General features: G+C 48.4%; 1 protein-coding gene across 1 annotated transcript; it reads left to right on the top strand.

Moving 5' to 3' along the window:
- Positions 1-7014: 7014 nt before the first annotated feature.
- Positions 7015-25902, top strand: LOC144120033 (organic cation transporter 1-like). The gene is made up of 3 exons (XM_077652511.1): positions 7015-7086; positions 24546-25167; positions 25244-25902. Exons 1-3 carry the CDS (start codon positions 7015-7017, stop codon positions 25900-25902), a joined length of 1353 nt encoding a protein of 450 aa, XP_077508637.1.
- Positions 25903-26810: the final 908 nt, after the last annotated feature.

Raw genomic sequence — 26810 nt, 5'->3', positions numbered from 1 at the left:
AATGGCGCAATGTTGAGTGGTTGGTTTCGACTAATGCATCCGATGTCCGAGGTTCAGGATTCTGCTGTGTGCTTGCAGACAAGATGAAGAAGGGCCTCCCACGCTAAAACTCAAGTCATCTCTCCTCGACCAATGATTGTGACCACTGGCCGATCGAGATTGTACTGGCCGCGGAGGAGCTGTTACGTTTGGAGACGCCAACATGCCAAGAATATTCAAGCCACTGAGAAGCATCAATCGACAGAGGCTTCAAACGGCCGTCGACGTGGTTGCAGCGCCACGAGTGCAGGTGGTGGCGTCTACAAGGGACCTTCCCCCCACCCTTGCTGTTTACGGGGTGAAACGGCCCTCCGCTGCCTCAGAACGGCTTTGAGGAACCTGTCGTTTGTTCTCAACGCCGGACCCACGAGTCCTGCGCATTTTTGGCGCCAGGACACGAATGCGTCGCGAGAGAGAAAGCACTGAAGCGAGGAGGAGAGGACGCTGCCTGGTTGGCTGCGCGATTCTCGCGGTCGGCTGTTACATACAGTGCACAGCATCCCCTTTTCTCTCACTCCCGCCTTTCCTTTTCTCCACATTCCCGCCCATAAAGAAGTTTTGAGTCCGCCGCGGCTGCTTTGGGCTGTTTATTCGAGTAGCTTGTTCCATCCGTGAATTATGGCGGCATCATCGCTGCCGTTCGAATGCGAGTTAAAAAGTGACAATTGCGTCGAGAACTTGAGTTATTTTCGTGTGGCTCTGAACTCAGACGGAGACGCGTACGAGTGGCTCACCAGCTACGGTGTAGCGACGAAAACCACGTGGATCGTTGACTGGGAAGTTGCAAAGCCAAAAAGGTATGGGAAATTTTGCATTTTATTCACCCATGCACTTGATGTATTACTCGAAAGAGCGGTCGTCTATTCATAATTGTTTCGCAAATGTGAACTGTGACAAACTTCAATTTTCAGTTTTTTTTGCTAGGCTGGCTACACCGCATGACAGTAATGTAGTGCAGAAAATTACGCAATATTTACAGCCGAGGCCACCTGGGAAAAAAGTACATAGCAGCTCGGCACTGAAGCCGAACTTACTTTGCTTCATGTATCAGAGCTAATCACGCGCTTCAGGGTGCTGTGTGCAAGTTCTGAAGACTGTCATGGAAAAATTATATAACTGTGGACTGTGACATTCCAATTTTCTGCTTTTTGTTAAGCTGGCTTTTCCGCAAGTATATAATGTAGTGCAGAGATTTACGCAATAATTACATTATTGTTACCAGTGTTTTTCCTATGTAAAATAGACTAAAGCGAGAAGATGAGCGTTATTCTGAGAAGAGAAATCATTTGCATTTCTTTTAGAATTGCGGAATTGTGGACTGTAACAGATTCCAATTATCACTTTTGTAAGGCTGGCTTTGCCGCTGGACAGCAATGTCTTGCAGAGCACTGCGCAATATTTACATTATTGTTACTAGTGTCTCTCTGATGTAAAATATTCTTACGCAAAAATATGAGTGTCATTCTAAGAAAAATCATTTGAATTTCTTTTTTACTAGGATCGCATTCCACAAGAAGTGGAAATGCCAGCACTAGAACAGGAATAAGATTACTGGCCAAACAGGCACCACCTGTCCAGCCTTTGTGGACATCAAAATAAAAAAAAAACATTACTAGGGACACAAGGAATCGGGACCCATTCCTGAAGAGGGCTACGCCGTAGCGTGCCATTGTGAAGGTCAGGGATGACAATAATTATGCGCTAGACTGTACTGATGCATTACGTCTCCTGCGCACCACAGCTGACACTCGAGCTGTGTTGCATAACTATTTTCATGATGGCCTCACACCACCACAGGCCATAGCTATGCACCAGCAGAAGCTAAAAGCTGAAGATGACGCCGCCGAGAAGCTTGCCAGTGGTGCCGTGAATCCAAGCGCAGGCACTGTTTATTACTGGTTCCGGCTGTGGCGGGATCATCATTATGGCAGCGCAGTGGACTCTGTCAGCAAACTTTCAGAAAAAGCGTCATGCTATCTTGACAAGGGTAAGCTGCAATATATCTGAACAGTGTAGTTTGTTTTCTTTGAAATTCCTGCGAATTTTTGAAAGGATGGGGCTGGAAAGGTTTTTTGGGTGTTTAACTGTTTGCATTTGCACATATTTGTGTGATTATTTTTATTTTTGTGGTCTAGGTATTTCAAAAATATTTAGCTTTTGCTTCACCAGAATTATCACCAAATGTTGTTGCACATCATGCTGCCAACAGGGGTAACCTCTCGGCTAGCAGTAGTTTTTCTTTCCCCTTAGAGGGACCACCTGAGGTTTTAAAGTATATTCATTCAAGCCACAGTGGCCCCCTTTTCGGTGAAACTAGAGCAGGATGAAAAGCCATACGCATGTCTGAATCAGCTTACAGCAACCTTCTCTGGTCTGCATTGCTAAAGCTGTGCGGTTTACAACAAAAATCCCATCCATGATGAATACTTTTTGCATTGTGAAACATTGAGTATGCTACAGCATCTACTTTTCATTATCTGCCCCGCCGCGGTAGCTCAGTGGTTAGAGCGCTCGACTACTGATCCAGAGTTGCTGGGTTCGGACCCGACCGCGCCGGCTGCGTTTTTATGGAGGAAAAACGCAAGGCGCCCGTGTGCTGTGCGATGTCAGTGCACGTTAAAGATCCCCAGGTGGTCGAAATTATTTCGGAGCCCTCCACTACGGCACCTATTCTTCTTTTCTTCTTTAAATCCCTCCTTTATCCCTTCCCTTACGGCGCGGTTCAGGTGTCCAACGATATATGAGACAGATACTGCGCCATTTCCTTTTCCCAAAAAACCCATTATTATTATTTTTAATATCGAGTTTTAATATCCATACATGCCAACATTACTCTGCCAAGTGATACATTTGCCTCACCCTAAGCCCGAAGCATAGCATTACAGACATGGGCATGCAGGTGCAACCTACTTGGACCCCATCGGCGGCATGTGGTTGTCTTTCCTTGTGCGTTCTGTCACGTTACGTTACGCAGTTATCCTACACCCAACAAATAATAACGCTGTCACTAATTCCTAATAGGTTTACAACATTAAAAGAATAACTATAACAGTGCTCCCCTATGCTTTCCTGGACTTTATTGATCGTTTCTTGTGTACATATTAATGAACCAATTATTTCCCTTCCCTTGCTCGCTAAAAAGCATAAAGAAGGTATCTAGTTTGGCACTCTTGATGCCATAAACAGGCATCAAAAGGTTCAACATGCGAAGTGCACGCTAGCAGAGGTCACTTGATAGTAGTAGTGCTATAGCTCGGTTGGTCGAGCACCATCTGCAACACGTGGAGGTCTTTGATTCAGATTCCATTGGAGGCATGTAGCTGCCTTTTCTCCTACGTTGTGTTGAATTATCTAACATCTAACAAATGATTCTGCTGCTCCTAATCTGATGAATAAGAAAATGAAACTTATTTTGTTAAAGTTCCGATTTGCTTTGACGGCTGGCAACTTTTAAATGTATATCTTAACAAGCCCCTTATTTACCTTTGCTTCTCTGCTTAATGCCACTATAAGTAGGAGTCCTATATTGCCTTTTGCAGGGGCAGAGGTGAGCACCACAAGGTCAGAGGATGGTACCTGCTGGGCAGTTCTTGTGGTGACGGAGGTCATGAAAAGGACGCAAGGACTGAGTGCTGCTAAGGAGATATTTGTAGACTCTACAGCCTCATGTGATGAGTCAAAAAGCAGTCTCATGGTGGTACTTACAGCAACTGCAGTTGGCGCAATGCCTCTTGCTGTACTACTACATAGTTCTCAGAGCAGCGAGAGCTACAAAGCTGCATTTGGTCTGCTGAAGCAGAGCTACCCAACCTGCTTTGGTGGCACTCATGTAAGTAAAGAATAATACTCAGAACATTCATGAGCTAACAAATTATAATTACAGCAGTAGATATAAACAAGAGTGGCCCATCACATGCATTTTGTTTAGGCCTTCTTCAATTGTATTCACATAGGGGCATCTTTGGTAAAAGGGTGAGGGCAGAATGACATTTGCATGCTTTTGTTCCCAGTGGCCACATGTTAAAGCTGTCATTTACCCGTGTGCATAATTAATAGAATAATTCATAAAATATTCTTACTTTAGACGGCACAACAAAAGTTAAAGCATCAAGGTCATGTCCATATCAATAGAGTGCTATGTGAAGGTTCAAGAATAAAAATGTTGATATTTATTCATCATTTCTACTGCAATATTTGGCTGCTTGATTTATGGCTCGATAGGAGAGGATAAAAGCACATAAAAACATTAGTGCCTCTTAGTTGTCATTGTTGCTCAGTTTCAAAAATGCCGATTCATTACACCATTCAAAACCCAATTACTTTTCAGTGTTTTTGCCGCACATAAGATGAATGGTTTCCATTTCATAGTTGCATAAACAAGTTTTAAATTTGTACTTTACAAGGGTAATCCATCAAATCCCTACTACATTTGGGATAGGCAGAGCTCGTAAACAATGGCAGTGCGGTAACAAATGAATTATTTGAGCACAGTACCACATAGACTAAAAAATTTAACAAGAAGGTAGCAAACATTCTGCGACTTTTTCATCGTCCTGCCAAAAGTTGAGGCTGGTAAATCTAACCTATAATTAAGGCTGACTTGTCAAGCATTCAAGCATTGTGTTCTGTTATGCAGTCATAAAATAATGATTATCTGCATTCATCACAAATGCAAGCTTGCATGCCTATATAGTTCACCCTCCCAGCTTACAAGAAGCATTGCGGAGAGGAGGGAAAAGAATGCATAAAATTGGTCAAATGTCACAAAGACGCAGAGATGAGAAGAAAAATGTAAATCGTGGTACTGGATGTCCTGAAGTGACACATGGACTACAAGGGGCACTGCAGTGGAGGCCTCCACGTTATTTCATATCGCCTGGGAGTTCTTTGATGTGCACTGACATCATATAGCACATGGGTATTTTTGTATTTCACTTCCATTGAAACAGTCACTGCGGCTATCATCAAGCCTGCGAGCTTACGTTTGACAGCCAAAGCCACTGGGTTGGCAAGAGAAGAGGCAAGTCAAAAACACCGAGTATAATACAAGGCGCGCTGCAAGTACAATAAATGAAATCAATAACTACATGCTCATAGAACCACAAGAGCAATAAAATCGGACGCAACACATTAAACACAACACCCATCATAAATTCAGTGCATGCTGAAATGAATAATAGCTAGTGTGTCCGGAGATAGTGGCTAATGTGCCTGGCAAGCAGTTCCAAGTACGGAATGTCTCTGACAGAAATAACTGTATACGTGTTAATAATTGAAGAGGTACATGAAGTTTGTGAGTATGATGAATATTACATCAATGCAAATGCTATGAGCGATCAGAAAGTACCTTTAGGTGGTTTTTATAGAGTGAGAAATCTTCTGAAAAGATCAATATTAAGAAAAACGTGAGAAATACGCACTTAGTGACAGTCCATGTTTAGAGTTTGTTGGTTATTTGTAATGTTTCTGCTAAGCTGCTAATTACACACATTAAAGTAATTGATTCAGTGTGTTCACTCCAGCATTAGTGAAAATCTGATTGCGTAGCTTTTAGAAAGATGATTCTGAACAGGGTTGGACATAGTATATACTATAGCTGTCTTATGGTGCTATGTTATGTAGTTAACATAGGTTTTCCAGCAAAGGTTATTAGTAGCATAGGTATTAAAGTATTTACATTCTAGAATGGGGCCATGCAGGCTATTGTTAATAGAAAATTGTCATGCGGTGTTGGCAAGAAGGAAAAAGGTGAAAGAAAGCTTTGGCGGCAAACTGTTGATTAGGCAAACTTGTGCCCACAAATAAATAATGAATAAATAGCTATAATGGCAACAAGTGTGTGCAACATGGATTGAAAATACCTGCTGTTCTCAGTCGTGTGCAGTTTGAAAGTAACAGTGAGGTTTGGATGTAAAGCGCCCAAAACACCCACACAATCTTAGACATTGTAAAAAATGCAACGTACGATCATTAACATATCCGATAGTTAAGTCGCATCTCCTATAGCATAAAAGGGAGCAAACAAACTCAGAATATGTGAATGGATGCACCACTTTGGTAAAATATTTGGGACAAGGTTATAGTTCGTGGAAAGCTGTCATTGCTGCGTGTCTAGCAGCCCGATATTGAGTAGCATCAGAAATGTTGGTTACCTTTCAACATCAGAAACATAAGCCGCAGATGACACAGAGACAGATCACTCAATATAAATTTTTATGCACAAATAGTGCCATTACAGGAGGAAAATATTGGTGGGCATTCGACATGTGTTTTATAATCTCATTTGCAGATTATGTATACATCAACTGCTAATGTCCTGAATACTGCCATAGCGGAAATGAAGGCCAAGTGTCATAAGGGCTACATAACACGCGTTCTTGGCTTCCTGGAGCGCAAGGCAGAATGGGTGCTTCTGTACCGCTCTGGAATGCTCACAAGGGGCCACAACACCAATAATTTCGCTGAAGCATCCATACGGGTCCTTAAGGATGTGGTTCTGGGCAGGCATAAAGCATTTAATGTTGTCGCCGTTGTGGACCTTATCACAAGCTTATTGGAAGGTCACCTGAAGAAGAGGCTGCTGAAGCACGCTTACAACCGTGTACCAAGCCACAAGCTCTTATATGACAAACTCCACGAAAGGATGCCTGAAAAGGCTGCTGCAAGCATCCGAACCCTTGGCAGCAATCTGTTTGAAGTTCCCAGCTACAAAGAGGATGGCAAAATCTATAAAGTGTGGCAGGATGTCGGCACTTGCACCTGCCGAGTTGGCCAGCAGGGGGCGTTCTGCAAGCACTAGGCACTCGTTCACAGCACCTATGGGGTAGGATTCCTGAATGCCTCTATACCTAGCACTCAAGACCGCCACCAGCTCGCATGGCTCGCCCTAGGTAACAAGTGTCAAAATATTGCCTTTTTCCGCGACTTCCGTAAGTGCATGAGACCAGCTAGGGAGCGGCTCAGGCGAGCCAGGCAATGAACCTGTCCAGCAACAGCCACAGGCCTTGGTGCAAGATGCTACAAGCTTGCCCCAAGACACACTGGAAGGTGAGGAGCAGCTTGCTGTTGCCAGGCCATGTTCCAATCATCAATGCCGTGAGGTGTGGGGCACATTCTTTTTTTTTTGTGCAATACAATATATGAGTTTCAAGTCTGGCTGCATGGCAGATCTCTAATGCAGTATGCAGGGTTCTCATTTAAGAGAAGCTAAAACCTCTCTCTGTCCTGCTCAAAACTGTAACTGGACTCGCAGTAACCAACCCTCTCACTATGCTACTACACCGATTTTAGCAATGAACAGAGCTTTCAAAGGCAGCATTGGTGACAGAGTAGTAGTGTAATGTGAAACTTTCCCCGTAACCAGAGTGCATAGCTGTTTCAGTATTTCTTGCTTCTTATTGGAAGTTTTTTGAGGTACCGTGCCTCACAGGCATGTTGAATAACTCAGCGAGTGCAAAAAACTGTTTATTTGTAAAAATGATCGACAAACAGCTTACTTCTCTGTGTTTGCGCATTAAATATTTATGTACTTGATCTATGTAATATAACTTTCATGACATGATCATCGTTAGTAGTGCCAAGTATATGAGGATGCAGGTTTATTGCAAGATATGCTGCAGCTTATCATCCTTTCCACGTTCTCACTTGATACAGTGCATTGATGTTCTACCTTTCCACAACCCATCATGTTGGCACCTTGCGAACTTCTACAGTGCAATTTGCTTTGTGAATTATAGTGCCCATATCGGAATAACTTAATCACATGGCCATTGTAACCAAGGGCAGCTGTAAGCAATAAGATGAAAGTACAAAAAGTACAGAAAAGTGAGTGGTGTGCTAGAGGCGCATTACGAAAGTCATTACAGTTGGTACTTTAGTGCCTCATTTCACAGATCTCTGAGCTATTTTGGGTTTTTCACAGGATGCTGCTGAGGTACTCAAGAACATCACAGAGGAGCTGTGGCGGCAATACAGTTTGGCTGCAGATAACCCATTTTATCTCACCCTGCTCCAAAGAGACCTGGCACTGTTGAAGAGAGCGCGCACAGATCCTCAAGAGCTGCGATGCATCTTGCTTCAACAGCAGCAAAAACAAGTTCACTGAGGCGCGGCCGCATCATCAAGGTGCAACCAACTGGACTAGCAAGGCGCCGTCCAGGTGTCACACGAGGCGCAGCCAGAGATCATGCCGGTCGGCCTTTGAAAACAGCTGGCAGCAGGAAAACAAAACGCCTTCACATCTTGCATCTGAGTGTCAAGGATACGGTTCTTCATGCAAAATCACATGGAACTGGACATTGAACAAAAGGGTGCTTTTGTGCAACAGCCACTTGAATTGAGTTTGTTGGGCTAGATGTGGTGTAAATCACAAACGAAACAGCACAAAATATGGGTACAAAAGAGAAACAAACACGACAGGACCAGCGCCAACATACAACTTAATTTTATTTCGCGTAAAACCTGCCCTTTTGTAAGCCAACACGCCGCAACAACCGTGACAAAAGAGGTCCCGACAAATGGTGAACTCCAGTTCTTTAATCTTAGGATACGGTTTCTTAAGATGACTTGTGTTGGATGTGTTGGATGTATAGTCAACATTCAAAGAAAGGTTTGCTCCCTTTTTAACTGTGCTCATTCGAAGCTCGTGAAACGGCAATTGTTTCGAACTCCTTACCCCGCCGCGGTGGCTCAGTGGTTAGGGCGCTCGACTACTGATCCGGAGTTCCCGGGTTCGAACCCGACCGCGGCGGCTGCGTTTTTATGGAGGAAAAACGCTAAGGCGCCCGTGTGCTGTGCGATGTCAATGCACGTTAAAGATCCCCAGGTGGTCGAAATTATTCCGGAGCCCTCCACTACGGCACCTCTTCTTCCTTTCTTCTTTCACTCCCTCCTTTATCCCCTCCCTTACGGCGCGGTTCAGGTGTCCAACGATATATGAGACAGATACTGCGCCATTTCCTTTCCCCCAAAACCAATTATTATTATTATTTCGAACTCCTTACAAGCGGCTTTGAACAAATCATGCCCCCATATGACCTCGTCAGGATTCAGCGCTCAAGTTCAGCAGTTAAAAGAAGCAGGGTACCCTTCTTGTGTGGTTTCTTTCGTGTGTGAAGCCCTTCTGCAGAAGTGGAAGCAAGGTCCTGAAAGTAGAGATCTGATTTCGTGCAATCGTGTGGCTGTAATACCGTATATCCACAAGGAGTTTCACAATCTTAATAAAGTAGCAGGCAGAGATAACCTTCAGGTCACATTCACAGCCCCATGCAAACTTTCTAGGATTTGCGCTATGAATAACTGAGAAAAACAACTGGCTTGTACTGTGAAACAACAACACAAGTTCACACAGTGCAGAACTCTGGTTGTTTACCAGATTTCTTTAAGCTCCGGGCTCATATACATTGGCCAAACAGGTCGATGTTTCAATGAGCGTGCCAGCGAGCACTGTTGAAATCTGCGAATTAATGAAGGAAGCTTCCCAGTGAATCCCTGCAAAGCTTGCAGGAATTGCCGTCCTGAGTTCGAGAAAACTATCTTCTTGAGGAGTGGAAAGGACAGAGTAGAGAGAGGTGATGGAAGCCTTTTATATCTGGAAATAATTGAGCAGATGGGTCAGCAAGCCATCCATGACGCTTAGCAACGAGGAGTTCACTTTGCTAGATGAAATTTTGTAGGTTTATTGTTTTGTCGTGCACTACCTTCAGCACTGGGTGCTATTCTTTGTGACGAAGTGCCATTGTTTGCGCGGATTTATGTGCGCTTTTTGTGCCTTTGACGCAGACATTGGTCTGACCCTGTTTTTGACTATCTTCCCTTTTTCCGATGTTCTTGTTGGTAGTCGGATATCATTCATATGGTTGCCGACTGACCGGCTCCAAATGGTAAAAGTTTTCGCACTCATCACGCCGTCTTTTTTACCTTTGACGCAGCTTTAGTCTTAAATTTTCATTCTGCACTTTTTCCACGCTCCTATTGGTGATCTGGTGCCACTCCTCAAGTGTTGTATAGTTTTCGGTTGTTAAGGGTTTGCGTGGTCATGATCGTTTGATGTTCATACTTGTGCAGAGCTGTTTGTTATATTTTTCTTCACGTCGTTTGGGTTTTATTCCAGATGGCCATGATAAAATGTTACTTGGTTACTTAATGTGCTTCATGTATTAGATACCTTTCAGTGATCTGTTGTACGGCGTGAGTTGGCTTCGCGACTTTGCAAACGCGTGAGTGCACGGTTGTTACGGCGTGTTGGCTTAGAAAAAGGCAGGTTTCACGCGAAATAATACTCAGTTGTAAGTTGTCGATGGTCCCGTCGTGTTGTTTCTCTTTTGTCCCCGTATTTCTTGCCGTTTTCTTTGCGAATCATGAACCAACTAGCCCAAACTAGAGGTCTCCTTGTGGTGTGAGCTTTGTCATGAAGTTAGCCATACCCAGAAAGCTCCTGTAGGTCTTGTTGGCCATTTGGCTATGTGTTTTGCATCAAAGGTTTGAACTTTGCTGCATCTGCTTTGACTCCATCAGCCGACACCACATGGCCAAGGTTACCGATCTTCGTCATTACTGGCTTCAAATTGCAGATTGTGGGGTTTAATGTCCCGAAGTGTCACACGCACAATAAGGGAAGCCATAGTGCAGAGCTCCGGATTAATTTGGAGCAACTGCGGTTCTTTTGTTCTCTCACATCGCACAGCACACAGGTGCTTTTGTATTTTGCCTTCGTTGAAATACAGCCATTTAAGCCAGCAGCCAAATGCCGAAGCCTCTGAGCCAGTCTAGCTGGTCCCTGATAACTTCAGCTTATCTTAGTAACGCTGATCCACCAGTTAAAATTGACAGCAAGGTATGAAATATCAGCTTTCAGATGTATGGATGTTTATGGATGTTTGTTTGCCTCATTCAGATTTCATGGGTCAAGGTAGATCTGAACACAACCATCTTTTTTTATTCAGAATTGCCAATGGGCTGGTTCAGCAACTTGTGTGAACACTTGTTCTTTCCCTAGGTTTGCATTTCTTTACTTAACTCACCATTCTTGTCTGATGAGAATTCATATGGTGCCAAAATGAATATTCCGAACTTTTGTCCAGTGCTACTGCATACTCGCCATGCAGAAGACCTGTCCCTTCAACAAGTACATCGCTGTAATGCTCAATTATGTTTGCCAACTCTGCATTTCTGGATTTCATATCAGCTGACCCGCAGTGAAGTTTATCGAGGTGTGGTATGAACTTCAGCATCTGGGAGTCACATCACACCAAAGTTACTGCACTTGGCAGACTAACAACAAAGAATTCAGTCTTGATGCACTCGGTGAAATCCACTAGAAAGAACTCTCTCCCTGTAATGGTGCTACTGCATCAGTGCAAGTGATTGCACTGTCATTAAGGCTCATTAGCACTGGCAGGTAGGACTGCTTTTGAATCTCATCAGAAGATAGGAGGCTGACATCTGATTATTTGTCCAGTTCCAAAGTGGCATCACGTGCATTCCTTTTGGTTTGCTGCCATATCAAGTGATTAAGAGTACAAACAGTGAATGCATCTGACGAAGGGGGTGCACCGTTCAACAATGTTCACACCATAAGCAAATGTTCAAGGGCTAGCAACATGATGCAGTTGAAAAGGGGTGAAATGACCCTGAAAGAACCAGGCTCTGAATGGTGTTCTGGCCGTCGGCGGTTGTTCTAGAGCCAGCCAGCAGCGCACGCTCAGCGATAACACTGCTACTACCGCGTTGACAAAGCTTCGTTGTTACACAGGGTAACAGCTGGGAGTGCCACACGTGTTGCATTGGTCTTTGAAAGCTGGCACTGATGTGGGCCTCTGTCCACCAGGACACTTTGAAACGGTTGGCAGCAAGCAAGCACACATTCGGAGTTTTCGCCTAGCATGAGGTCAGAAGCTTTTGGTCGGTTACGATGTGGTGCGAGATCCTCCGACCTGGGTGCTTGCATTTCTTTGACGTACAACATGGATAGTTGTGCTCCCATGCAGTGGCTGATTGCTTTCCATAATACAAGTGTCTTTTCATACAAAAAAACATTCGCAGAGTGCGGCGTCACCGATTCCATGCCTACACGGTTCGTAAACATCTGGTTGTGCATAGTGCTGATTTGACCCTCTTGTACGTTAACAGCTTGCACGAATCTGTCACAAGCTTGGCTTGTCATTTCTTCATGTTGAGCAATACTTCGATGCATATGTTGTACTGCAGTCCCTTGTGAAATGCTGATCGAAGCGATTCAGTACGTCTTAGATTTTTTGTTGCGGCAGAGAAATGTGAAGGCCTCATAGTTTTGTTGGAATTCCGTCTGTCTAACTAGTAACAGCAGAGCTATCTGGCTCCGAGTTTCATCTTTGTTCTTGTACCCTGTCACTCGCTTGTAGATGCTGTATTTTTGTTTCGAAAGTCAACCACTGCTGAAGCTTGACCAAAATAACTGAACTGGTAGCATATGCACCACCTCTGCACAAGGTAACCAGAAAAGTTCTTACTGTTCTTGACATCTCGTTACAAAAATTAGCACTGATATGGAAATAACTGACTCGTGTGCTGAAACACGTGCCTGAGGTGCGTGCAGAAACACCGACCGTGGCTAATACAACCAAATATGAAACCATTGCGGTGACGGAAGAGAAACAACAGAGGCTGCCGTACTCATTGCTTGTTGGCATGTGACGGTGTGTGGAATACTCGCTTTCTCCACCTGAATGTCTTTTCAATGCAGTGGGGGCAAAAGCTTGCAGTTTACCCAGAAATGCGGAACTGGATGGCAAAGTGACATGAGAAGTAGTTGTCTTTTTCTATGGGCACATTTAGTATTGTGTCAGCCAACATGTGTCCAGTGAGTTGGATGCGCAATGAAGAAGCATACCTCCCAAGCTGAATTTTTGAACCCAAAGCCTGGCAGTACATTTAATCAGAGCATTATTCCCAAACACTTGACATTCTGTGCCTTGATTTACCTGCTCACAGCTGTATCTTAAAAGGAAGTCAAAGAATAGACGACCCCAAATAAGCTGTTTTGTCAGCTCCATTTCCCTTTGCCACTGCTCAAGCTATGGCTGCTGCAGGAATGCAGCATGCCTGCATCTGGCACAGCCAATGTTCCCATTTCTTACTGCACATAAGTAATTTATTTCCTAATCAGTGTTAACTTTTTTCATGTGGCGTCAAGAACAGCACAAATTTTTTTGGCTACTTGATACAAAATATTCTCACGGACTCTGTTCATCCCCTCTATCACGCCCATCACCACGTCTTACGTTTCATCGTCACTGTATTTTACAACCTTTGTCCGCAAAGTTATGAGACTGATTCATTTTCTCTATATATGATTCCCCAAAACAAATGTGGTGCGTATGTGTAGCGCCATCTTTTTGGGCTAACCTGAGCTATTTATGTTAATTGCTGTGGCGGCCACTACATGGCAGCACATGTAGAAAAATACGTTGTCGCTAGTCGTCTGTGCATTCTACTGTGAGTGAATGTGGAGAGATGGACGGCCACCTCGAACAGCGTTTAAACATAAAATTCTGTGTGAAGCTTGGCAAGACAGCCACACAGACGTATGAGCTCCTTCGTGATGCTTACGGCAACGAGACATTATCGCGGGCACAAGTTTTTGAGTGGCACAAGAGGTTTGTTTTGGGGAGAACATTGGTGGAAGATGACACAAGGCAGGAATGCCCTTCAGCCTCACGGATTGTGAACAACGTGGCTCGGATCAGGTAAATCATACAGGAAGACTGCACCATTACAGTCCGCATGCTATCAGATGCTCTCGACATTAGTAAGACAACATGCCACCAAATTTTGGTGAGAACTTGGGGAAACGAAAGCTGAATGCCAGACTTGTGCTACACTCCCTCACACAGGACTACGTAGACGGACACGCGGGCATCAGTGAGCGCTGATTTGTTCTCCGAGGTAGAGAAAGATGCTGCATTCGTCGACAGCATCAGTGCTGAAGATGAAACATGGTGTTTTCAATACGATCCTCAAATAAAAAGGCAGAGCGCCGAATCACAGTCCAGAAGCTCTCCGGCGTCAAGGAAGGTGCGGCGACAGAAGACCAAAACAAAGACGACGCTGATAGTTTAGAAGACCAAAACGACGATGCTGATAGTTTATTTTTTCAATGCCAGCGATGTCATACACCATGAGGTCGTCCCACAAGGGCGGACGGTGAAACACGAGTTTGAAATCCGAGTGCTCCAACACATGCGTGATGCACAGCGACACCGTCACCCTGACTTATGGGCATCTGGACAATGAAGCCTTCTCCACGATAACGCAAGGCCGCACACTGCTCTCAGCGTGACAAAATTTGTCAGCAAGCAGAGCATTACTGTACTTCCCCATCCGCCAATCTCGCCTGACCTCTTCACATAAGTTTTTTTCCTGTTTCCTTGTGTGAAGAGAGTCCTAAAAGGTCGCTGGATGGGGAGTGTGGAGGCCATTCAAGACGCGGCGACAAAGGAGCTGACAGCCTTGCCAAAAGAAGCGTTTTCCAACTGTTTCCAAGATCTCAAGAAGCGTTGGAAGCTGTGTATATACTGCAAGGGAGATTATGTCGAAGAGGTGCTGCACAAATGATTTCAATGTTAAACGCATTTTTTAATACACTCAGTCTGGGTACTTTACGGACAAAGGCTGTAGTTCGCAGAATCGGGATGATCGCTCGGGGGCACCGGGTTGTGTCACGAACCAGAAGACGACAAAGTGGGCAGTGGCGCGGCACGGAGCGCTCGCTCTGGGCCCACCGCCATTAAATCATTCCATCGCCATCTTTCATGTAGTCCTCTTTTCATTGGCTTGCCGTCACGTAACAATATGCTCACTCCTGGCAGAGAGACTTTTGGCACCAAGGTGTATATCAGTTGTACATGGGTTGCATACAGAGTTGTAATGTTAGCCTGCATTAACATATACACACAAAAGTACATCACAGAACAGCCACCTTTGTTTATTACTGGACAGAGTTTTCCCTAGTATTTGCACGTCAGATTACTTCTGGCATTACCCTCATAGCCACACGTGGATAGCATTACCTCCTGCTGTATGCGACAAATGAAACATCAAATAAGATGCATAGTAAGTAGGTTTTTCAAAAGCCGGCACGAAGCATGTGTACTGCAATATGCCCTTTGATGACCTCAACCATCCTCTGTCTGAACTCGTGTGAGCACATTTATTATGATCAGCAGTTAGCAGCTGGCTTTGGTTTGTGCAGTATGCAAGATCGTGCTTTCCAACACCGTGTGCGCATCTTTGCAATGGCTTCATGTTGAGCAAGATTTGAAATCTGAAGTAACATGGTGATGTTACACTTTTTCTTGCACCTCTCCTGTTAAGAATTTGCATGTTTTGTTGCCTAAAAATTGTTTCAACTACACATTAGCCCACTGACCTCAACCGGGTTTCGCCTCCAGAGCAAAAAGAATAAATGAAGGGCATGAGCAATCTCACAATGATATTCAATACCTTTTGTTGCTGTAAGTCACCGCTTGTACATAGATAATAACAAATTGTAAGGAAACGTAAGAAAGTCACTAATAACAGTCCTCTTGTTGAAACATTGGCAAGCACCGTGACGTTTTCCCTCCCGTGTTCACTTTGTGATTATCAAGAACCATCTGACCAACCTCTCTCTACCAAGTTCTAAGCATGGGTGCTCAAAGGTCGAAGCAGTATTACGAGGTAGCCTCACCTTAACCAGAGCTCCATATTTCGCGGCACCAACTTTGCGGAACTAGCACAGCCACACTGGACAGACCTGAAGAAAAGGTCGGCGCAAAATTTGGCTTCTAACCAGAACCGAGTCTAGCGGCAGCAACGGACCACTTCGGTGAAATCAATATGCGTTCAGAACCCAAATCTTAGTGGTGCATTTCTGAGGAAACAAAAGCATGCGGAGGCTAATTTCAAGCACATTTATGACGAAACGCCTCGTAGGTTTGAAGAAATGGCTAAAAAAGTAAACTAGCCGAACTTGATAGAGCACCGGACGCGAAATTAGTAGATCGTGGATTTGAATCCCGCCGGCAGCATGTGGCCGTTTTTTTTCTTCTGATTTTTTATGATTACCTTAAAGCGATGGAATACATTATTAAATTCTCATTCACCACCACCACAAATTTATTTTTAAAACAAATAGAAACACTCCCCTATGCGCCTTGGTTTCAGTGGTTGTTGCTTCCGTCATATGTCTGTCCGGTAATCCGACATTTCAAATAAAACGTTGGCCATCAGATGACCAGCACTGCTACTAAGAAACATTGCTAAACAAATGTTAATGTGTAGCACAGCTATACCCACACCAATTTCAAAGAATAGCGTTTTCGGGAGAAGTAAAACAAACCTTCCCAGTCCAGACCATCGCCTGGTCTACAGCTCCAAGGACAAACGCATCTTCTGGGCGCGGCCATTTAAAAACTAACTCTTGATCAAAAAAATAAAACCCGCCGAATTTAGTCATGTGCAACTTTGCCGAAACGCACTAAAAGCAGTCATTCATCTTGTGTAGTGTGCTATAAAAATTTAACAATAAAACAAATCTAAAAAATTTGAAAGTAAATAATTATGTGGCGCAAGATAAATCAGCACCTGTCTCACAGTTAATGAGGCAGCGGCAAAGCGGCAGTAGCACTGTAGAAGTGACAACAGCAGCAAGACGGCCTGCATTGACAGAAACTTCGCTCAGGATTAATATTGCTACGCTACTAACTACTCTAGGGGCGCCACAGTGCGGCTAAACTGCATTTCCTGGCAGTTGGCAAGCCTTGAGCCATCTCGGGGCTAGATGCTTCGTCTTCTTCATCTCTCGTGCTGCCTGCTGCCTTGCGCGTTCAAACGTCTTGCGCGTCTAATTAAAGCAAGTAAACCAGCCCTGCTTACGCCAACCGTTTCTCAGTGACATAATTGGTAGAGGTGCTGGGTAACGGCATATGTACGCTGACCTCGAGGACACCTTTGACGTCAGCTCTCAACGCGTGGCTACAACACCAGTCCACAAGGCGAGCCGCCGCCTGCGAGGCCTACAACCCGAGTTCGGCCAACTGACAGCGCCGGTAAGGGCCATGACATCCACCGCGGCTAGCCAGACAAGTCTGCACTCCGGCAGTGTCCCGCCATTTGTCCTTCACGCACCTCGATCGCCGCCACCGTTCCACGGGGACAGGTTCGAGAACGTCGAAGACTGGATGGCCAGCTTTGACCGAGTGGCAGGTTTCAATGAGTGGGACGGCGAGCGCAAGCTGCACAACGTCTACTTTGCGCTGCAGGACTCGGCCGCAACGCGGTTTAAGAACCACGAAGCTTCCTTTACCACCTGGGAGGCTTTTCGTCGAGAGCTGCTAGCGACATTTACCAGCAGCGAAAGAAAAGAGAAAGCTGAAATCGCCCTGGGCTCGAGATCACAGCAGCCGAACGAGGGTGTCGCGATGTTCATCGAGGACACGACCCGAATAATCAATCGGGCCAACCCTGCTATGCCCGAAGCCCAGAAGGTACGCCACTTAATGCGTGGCGTAAAAGAGCAGCTGTTTGCCGGACTGGCCCGTGACCCGCCACGAACAGTGTCCGACTTCACCATGGAGGCAATGAGTATCGAGCGCTCTTTAGAGGAACGGGGCGCCCACTACGGACATCAGGCTACTGTAGCAGCCGCTTCCCAGTCCCAGTACACGCCTACGTCGCTGCCCGCCGAGGAGCTTCGGGAGCTTGTAAGAAGCCTGGTGCGCGAGGAACTGGCGAAACTTCGCTTTGAAGCTCGACAGGTCAGCGTCGCTGCCATTACGGACGTGGTCCGCGAAGAAATCCGACGAGTTTTGCAGCCACCCCCCGCTGTACACCCGGCGCCCTCCGTTATGACGTACAACGAGGCGCTACGATGTCCCGGGCCAGCGATGCGAGACTTTTCCCCCATAGCTTCTGTTGAACACCTGCAGGAGCCAATCGTAACAGCACCCTCCGTGCCGCAGGAGTTCAGGCCCCTACCGCAGGATGGGTTTAAGAGCGTTTTCACCTGACGCAGCTCGACCACGCTACGCTGAAATACCACGGGATATCGAACAGTGCTTGGCTGAAAACGTGCAATCTTCGACCTCGCAGCGACGCCAGTCCCGATCGCCATCCCCAAGGCGGTTCTTTTTGCCCGGCCGCCCGTCATCCTCTGGCCAGTTCAGAGGTACGTCCCCACGTCGGGAAAACTGAAGACGGCGTCCTCCGGGGGTAGGGCGGCCGCTACTGGACCGAGTCAAGAGCCTCCACCCGACGATTCACCGCGACGCTCCGACCGACGACGACCTGACCCGACGACCTCGACGACGTGCTGCGACCGACTGGCCTCCGCCGAAATTCCGGTATCCGCCGACAACCACGAGGTTACCGCACTCGTGGATACCGGCGCCGATTTTTCGGTAATGAGCAGACGGTTAGCCACGGTATTGAGGAAATTTCTGACCCCTTGGTCTGGGCCGCAGCTCCGGACAGCTAGTGGCCACGTGGTAAATCCGATCGGTGTCTGCACTTCGCGAATCCTGATCCGCGGTGTTACTTTCCCTGGCTGCTTTGCTGTGTTACCCGAGTGCTCCAAAGACCTCATACTCGGTTTGGATTTCCTTCAAGAGTACGGTGCCGTTATCAACCTCCAGGAGCTAATCGTGTCGTTTTCCACCCAAGGTCCTATCGACGACGATACCGAGCCACGCAGGGCTACGTTATGCGTCTGTGACGACCACGTTTTGATCCCATCAAGATCCAGCTTGTTTGTTACTGTAGAGTGCGATAACAGCACCAAAGTTTGTGGCATTGCTGGTCGGCAAGTCTGTGTTGCTCGAGGAATTGTTGAACTGGACAAGGGCCCAACCGAACTCTTGGTGACCAATTTTGGTTGTGAACCCCAGTGTTTGCCTGGCAGAACAGCGATTGCGTATTTCGAGGATAATAATAATAATAATAATAATAATAATAATAATTGGTTTTTTTGGGAAAGTAAATGGCGCAGTATCTGTCTCATATATCTTTGGACACCTGAACCGCGCCGTAAGGGAAGGTATAAAGGAGGGAGTGAAAGAAGAAAGGAAGAATAGGTGCCGTAGTGGAGGACTCCGGAATAATAGATCGACCACCTGGGGATCTTTAACCTGCAGTGACATCGCACAGCACACGGGCGCCTTAGCGTTTTTCCTCCATAAAAACGTAGCCGCCGCGGTCGGCTGCGTTTTTATGGAGGAAAAACGCTAAGGCGCCCGTGTGCTGTGCGATGTCAGTATTTCAAGGAACTCAGCGAATTCGCGGGACCGCACGTTTTGTCCGGAGCCCCGGCATCAGTGGAGGAACCGACCACTCCCATAAACACTGACGTGAACCCAAACCTCCCAACTAACCATAAACGCTGCTTGGAAAGCGTTATCCAGTCTTTCTGCGACTGCTTTGCCTCGACCTCTAAGGTTAAGCAAACACCGCTCACAAAGCACCGAATTATAGTTGACGCCAACCAACGGCCGTTATGTCAGCCACCCTACCGCATCTCTTCGAAGGAGCGCGATGTCATTCGCCGCCAAGTTCAAGAAATGCTCAAGGACGACGTGATACAGCCGTCGACGAGCCCGTGGGCGTCGCCTGTTGTTCTAGTGGCAAAGAAAGATGGAACCCTACGGTTCTGCGTTGATTACAGACGTTTAAACAAGGTAACTAAAAAGGATGTTTATCCTCTCCCGCGTATTGATGACTCCCGGGATCGGCTGTGCCACGCCAAGTACTTCTCATCGCTAGATTTACGAAGCGGCTATTGGCAAATCGAGGTGGACGAACGCGACCGGGAAAAGACCGCCTTTATTACACCGCACAGTCTGTACGAATTCCGGGTGCTCCCTTTCGGCCTGTGCTCGGCTCCTGCTACCTTCCAGAGGATGATGAACACCGTTCTTGCCGATCTCAAATGGCAGTCCTGTCTCGTGTACTTGGATGACGTTGTCATCTTTTCTGACACGTTCGAAGAGCACCTGAGACGCCTGCGCGCTGTGTTCGAAGCAATCCGTTCGGCCGGTCTTTCGCTGAAGCCCAAAAAGTGTCACTTCGCTTTCGAAGAGTTGAAGTTTCGGGGACACATCGTGAGCGCTAAAGGGGTTAGCCCAGACCCCGATAAGACTGCTGCCGTGGCTGCTTTTCCTGTGCCCACCGATAAGCGCAGTGTGCGCCGCTTTCTGGGTCTCTGCGCCTATTATCGGCGTTTTGTGCAGAGCGCCCAGGTCGCTGAGTCCCTCACGCGACTCATGAAAGATTCCGAACCATTCTTCTGGGGTCTGGAGCAACAGCAAGCCTTTGAAGACCTCCGCACTCGTCTCCAAAGTACGCCCATCTTTGGACACTTCGACGAGTCAGCCGACACTGAACTACACACAGACGCCAGCAACATTGGCCTCGGTGCGGTCCTTGTGCAGAGGCATAATGGTCTCGAACGCGTAATCGCATACGCGAGCCGCACAGTGTCACGATCTGAGGCGAACTATTCCACCACCGAAAAAGAATGCCTGGCGATTCTATAGGCAGTAACAAAATTTCGCCCGTACCTATATGGCCGCCCTTTCACGGTCGTCAGCGACCACCACTCGCTGTGTTGGCTGGCGCACCTCAAAGATCCCTCGGGACGGCTTGCACACTGGAGCCTTTGACTTCAGGAATTCGATGTCACCATCGTCTATAAGTCTGGTAGAAAGCACAGTGATGCCGACTGCTTGTCTCGTGCTCCTATCGAGAACAACCGAGCTGACCCCGACGACGATTCTGTTTTCCTTGGTGCCATCTCCACGTCCAACCTCATTCAACACCAAAGGGACGACAGCGAACTACGGCCCCTCATTGAGTATCTAGAAGGAAGCGCTCAGTCTCCCCCGCGAATCTTTTCGCGCGGACTGTTGTCGTTCTGTTTACGTGTCGGCGTGCTGAATAAAAAAACCACAGTCCAACAGAAGCTGTCTATCTACTCGTCGTGCCTACGGCCCTTCGTGACGAAGCCCTGCAGGCGAGCCATGATGACCCATCTTCTGGTCACCTGGGTTTTTGTCGAACTTTGGCACGAATACGGCAAAAAATACTACTGGCCAAGGGTATATATCCCCGTGGAGCCACCACGGAGCGAGCGCAAGGTGAGAAGGTCGTCATATCAAAGGAGAGAACACCTGTTAGCCGCGGCGCCGGCTCGGGGGCCACGGCACACGCGACGAGCGGCTCGCTTCTAGCAGCGGCGGGGAGCAAGCTTAGAATTTAACTGTTACGAAGCAGTAGAGCAACAAGATTCAGATAAAGACCCTTCGTCGGTAACTTCCATGGCGAGATTGATCAACCAACGCGTAGCGCACCGCTATATATCTCCGTGGAGCCACCACGGAGCGAGCGCAAGGTGAGGAGGTCGTCATATCAACGGAGAGACCACCTGTTACGCGCGGCGCCGGCTCGGGGGCCACAGCACACGCGACGAGCGGTTCCCTTCTAGCTGCGGCAGGGAGCAAGCTTAGAATTTAACTGTTACGAAGCAGTAGAGCAACAAAATTCAGATAAAGACCCTTCGCCGGTAACTTCCATGGGAGATTGATCAACCAACGCGTAGCGCACCGCTATATATCCCCGTGGAGCCACCACAGAGCGAGCGCAAGGTGAGAAGGTTGTCATATCAACGGAGAGACCACCTGTTACGCGCGGCGCCGGCTCGGGGGCCACGGCACACGCGATGAGCGGCTCCCTTCTAGCTGCGGCAGGGAGCAAGCTTAGAATCTAACTGTTACGAAGCAGTAGAGCAACAAGATTCAGAACCCTTCGTCGGTAACTTCCATGGCGAGATTGATTAACCAACGCGTAGCGCACCACTATATATATCCGTGGAGCCACCACGGAGCGAGCGCAAGGTGAGAAGGTCGTCATATCAAAGGAGAGACCACCTGTTAGCCGCGGCGCCGGCTCGGGGGCCACAGCACACGCGACGAGCGGCTTCCTTCTAGCTGCGGCGGGGAGCAAGCTTAGAAATTAACTGTTACGAAGCAGTAGAGCAGCAAGATTCAGATAAAGACCCTTCGTCGGTAACTTCCATGGCGAGATTGATCAACCAACGCGTAGCGCACCGCTATATATCTCAGTGGAGCCACCACGAAGCGAGCGCAAGGTGAGAAGGTCGTCATATCAAAGGAGAGACCACCTGTTAGCCGCGGCGCCGGCTCGGGGGCCACAGCACACGCGACGAGCGGCTTCCTTCTAGCTGCGGCGGGGAGCAAGCTTAGAAATTAACTGTTACGAAGCAGTAGAGCAGCAAGATTCAGATAAAGACCCTTCGTCGGTAACTTCCATGGCGAGATTGATCAACCAACGCGTAGCGCACCGCTATATATCTCAGTGGAGCCACCACGAAGCGAGCGCAAGGTGAGAAGGTCGTCATATCAAAGGAGAGACCACCTGTTAGCCGCGGCGCCGGCTCGGGGGCCACAGCACACGCGACGAGCGGCTTCCTTCTAGCTGCGGCGGGGAGCAAGCTTAGAAATTAACTGTTACGAAGCAGTAGAGCAGCAAGATTCAGATAAAGACCCTTCGTCGGTAACTTCCATGGCGAGATTGATTAACCAACGCGTAGCGCACCGCTATATATCTCAGTGGAGCCACCACGAAGCGAGCGCAAGGTGAGAAGGTCGTCATATCAAAGGAGAGACCACCTGTTAGCCGCGGCGCCGGCTCGGGGGCCACAGCACACGCGACGAGCGGCTTCCTTCTAGCTGCGGCGGGGAGCAAGCTTAGAAATTAACTGTTACGAAGCAGTAGAGCAGCAAGATTCAGATAAAGACCCTTCGACGGTAACTTCCATGGCGAGATTGATCAACCAACGCGTAGCGCACCGCTATATATCTCAGTGGAGCCACCACGAAGCGAGCGCAAGGTGAGGAGGTCGTCATATCAACGGAGAGACCACCTGTTACGCGCGGCGCCGGCTCGGTGGCCACGGCACACGCGACGAGCGGCTTCCTTCTAGCTGCGGCGGGGAGCAAGCTTAGAAATTAACTGTTACGAAGCAGTAGAGCAGCAAGATTCAGATAAAGACCCTTCGACGGTAACTTCCATGGCGAGATTGATCAACCAACGCGTAGCGCACCGCTATATATCTCAGTGGAGCCGCCACGGAGCGAGCGCAAGGCGAGGAGGTCGTCATATCAAAGGAGAGACCACCTGCTAGGCGAGGCACCGGCCCGGGGGCAATGGCACACGCGACGAGCGGCTCCCGTCTAGCTGCGGCGGGGAGCAAGTTTAGAATTTAACTGCTACGAAGCAGTAGAGCAACAAAATTCAGATATAGACCCTTCGTCGGTAACTTCCATGGCGATACTGATCAACCAGCGCGTAGCGCACCGCTTTATATCCCAGTGGAGCCGCCACGGAGCGAGCGCAAGGCGAGGAGGTCGTCATATCAAAGGAGAGACCACCTGCTAGGCGAGGCACCGGCCCGGGGGCAATGGCACACGCGACGAGCGGCTTCCTTCTAGGTGCGGCGGGGAGCAAGCTGACGTCACGCGTCGTCATAGCAACGGAGAGAGCTGACGTCGCACCTCCTGCCAAGCGCAGCGCCGGCTCTGGGGGGAGCACGGCATACGCGACGGGTGGTTAGACCTGGCGTAGTACTGCTTCTGCAATAAAAAATGGCTGTGGTTTATCTGGTCAAACCTGGAGTTACGCGATAGCTACAGCTGGCCGACTAGAACTCGCCCAGCCAAACTGCAAAGTCAGTCTTTCGCTGCTCCCTTTCGCTGGGCGTTCCTTCTTCATCTTCGTCCCTAGACGTAGATTCACTCTCTTCCCTTCTCCACTCCCTGCCCCCTCCCCCACTCGGTTTCGCCGGCGCGCCGCGCCGCCGGCAGCTGCTCCGCACCGCGTGACCAACCACGTGATGAGCCATGGGCCGCCACGGTGGCCGCGCTGAAGGCTTGAAATGCTAGCGTAATGTAGCTATCGCTCCAAAAAAATATGGAGGGACATTTAAGCTCCGCGTTTTGGGTTTGGCGTGACAGCTTAGTGAGTTAATTCGCGTATATGCACAATTAAGATCATTCTCTCCTTTACATTCATTGACCCCTGGTATTCCCCATACCACTCCCACAGTGGTGCAGCGGTTCGGCCATGAGCTACTGCCCTGCGATGGCAGGTGCTCCCAGTGGAGGGTCTTGTGTAACCTCTCTTCTTCTCCAGCGATCAATCATTAATTTAACTGCCACCTGACACGGTGGAGGTTGCTCACTATCCGGCGGGCAGGTTGTTATGACGCTGCAAGGTGACTTTCCTAAGTTGGCCACCTGCCTCCTATGTTGCTCTCTAGGGACCACCGGCCAGAGCCACGCTCGTGATTTCTCGCTCGCAACGCCAACATCGAATTTTCTGGAGAACGGGGGCTTTAACGCTATCGCCTTCATAATTCTGGTCCTAAAACGTGCGATATTCCCAATGTGACATTCTTGAACGTTTCTCGCGGCCTGCAGGACAGCCTCCTGGAAAACAGGACAGCTGTGCCTTGCCACAAATGGGACTACGACATCACCGACAAGAGGGAGAGCTTCGTGAGCCTGTTCTACCTCGTGTGCGAGCGGTGGCACCTGTACGACTTGTCCTCCCTCGCATACGTCGTCGGCTACACATTTTTGGCGCCCGTGGCTGGCTTCGTGTCCGACCGCGTGGGCAGGAGGCCCGTCCTGCTGGCCTGCGCCTTCGTCCTGCTCCTCTCCTCCGTAGGCAGCAGCGTGGCGGCCACGTACGCTTCCTTAGTCGTCACCCGCATCGTGGCCGTATCGGCTGGCTCCGCCATATACATCCTCACCTTCATCCTGCTGCACGAGGTGACCGGGAACGCGTGGCGCCCGCTGTTCGCTCTGCTTCACACTGCCGTGGCGGCCACCGTGGTGCCGCAGCTTGTGCACGCCGTTTCGCTGCTGGAACCGCGTTGGCTGCTCGCCCAGGGACTGCTCCTCGTTCCGACAGCCATGTGCGCCACCTGGTGCTGCCAGCAGGAAGAGTCACCCGCGTGGCTCCTCACCACAGGTAACATGCGCGACGCCGAAGTGGCCATCCTGAGAGCTCAACGGCGTGGACATGAACAAGGCCAAGGCAACCCTCACAATGATCATGACCCAGCTGGGGAAGATAGACCGCAGCCACTCATCCGCGGCCTCCGCATCCGCAGCGGAGGGCATCATCGAAACGGTAAAGATGCGCCGTCGTGCGGTGTCTGTCTTCATCGCCACGTTTACGCTGAGCGCCGTCTACTTTGACGTCTTGGTTAGAGACAGAGCGACGGTTCTCCGCTGGCATGTGGCGCACGTCTTCCTCTCGACTGCCTACTACGCGGCCACCTACTGGGCCATGACGAAGTGGGGCCTGCGCGACACGCTGGCCGCGCTCCTCGCCGTCGTGTGCAGCTGCGCCTTGGACGAGGTGGCGGTAATCAGCAGGGACTACAACCCGGCCATCCCCTTCGTACACGCAGGCATGAAGGTTGCCGTGTCGGCTGTGCTGGGCGTGGCCCTGTACTACGTGGGAGACATCTTCCCCACCCATATTGGAAGCATCGGCGTGAGTCTGTCCACTTTCTTCGGTGGTGCCGGAACGCTGTTCAGCGTCTCCCTCATCACGCTCTCCGGGCGGAACGCGAACGCCGCCTTCAGCATGTTCGTGGCATTCACGACCCTGCTGAGCATCGGGGTCGTCCACTGGCTGCCCGAAGTGTTCATCGAAACGCCCAAGAAAGCTGCCCCGATTCGAGCTATGACCGAAATGCAGCGGAAGGAGGAGCTCAAAAAGTCGCTCTCGTTTTTCGCGGGGCAAAAAAAGCGCAGATCCTAGGAGCGACAATCGAGGCTGACCAATACATCGGCCTCATGATAACCTGTGCACACTTGAGTATGCACGGCGTCTAAAAAAATGTATAACGGAGACTAAAAAAATGTACAAACTAGTTTTCTAAGTAAGCAGAAAAAAAAACACCGACCCCACATGATCATGAAATTGTTATGTATTTCCGCCTTTGACGAAAGGATGAATTCGCCATACATATTTGCGTAATAATAAAAGACATAGCCAAAAGCGTTCAACTGGGAACTGCCGATTCCCTGCTTTAGCGTGGCTGCAGCTGATCTGCTATACAGCGAGCTTTGTCTCGAGCAAATGCACAAGCTGTACAGCACCCCTTGCGATCGTCGCCGCTAGAGCATATAGCGTACGTAGCTCGAGCGAGCAATGCTGTGCGTTTCTCTGGCAATACTGCGTCGACAAGAAACAAGTTTCCAGAATGAATAGCATGATCTTGGAGTACGGTTTGTACATTGCTTGCTGGTGTGTTGGTTTGCCTACTTGCATTGCTTGCCTGAGCACCACTTAGCGCTACGGTAGATTTTGAGACCTCTTTTTATGGCTGTTGATTTACACGTTTTGTGGTGCTCCTATCCTTTGCCTTGCAGTAAGGCATGGGTATTTTAGTAGATGCTTAAGTAGTCGACCGATACGTTCGCTTTTTTATATGAAATATGCGGCAAGAACGCGCTGAATAGTGACTGTTTCTAGAGGCGCCAAGGACGTGGAAAAATTAACTTGTCTACTAGTGCGTTTTGCATGAGCTGCTGCTGGAGAATGTGGCAGATATTATTAGATTCAATAGGAGGTACAAGCTGAACGTGGTGCAGGCCTACGTGCCAACATCCAGCCATTATGTCCAGACCGTTGAAAGTAAAATCAGAGTATACTGTACTGATGAG

Source organism: Amblyomma americanum, chromosome 2 (assembly GCF_052857255.1).
Source record: "Amblyomma americanum isolate KBUSLIRL-KWMA chromosome 2, ASM5285725v1, whole genome shotgun sequence".
Classification (NCBI taxonomy): domain Eukaryota; kingdom Metazoa; phylum Arthropoda; class Arachnida; order Ixodida; family Ixodidae; genus Amblyomma; species Amblyomma americanum.
This window is presented reverse-complemented; position numbering and strand designations above follow the sequence as displayed.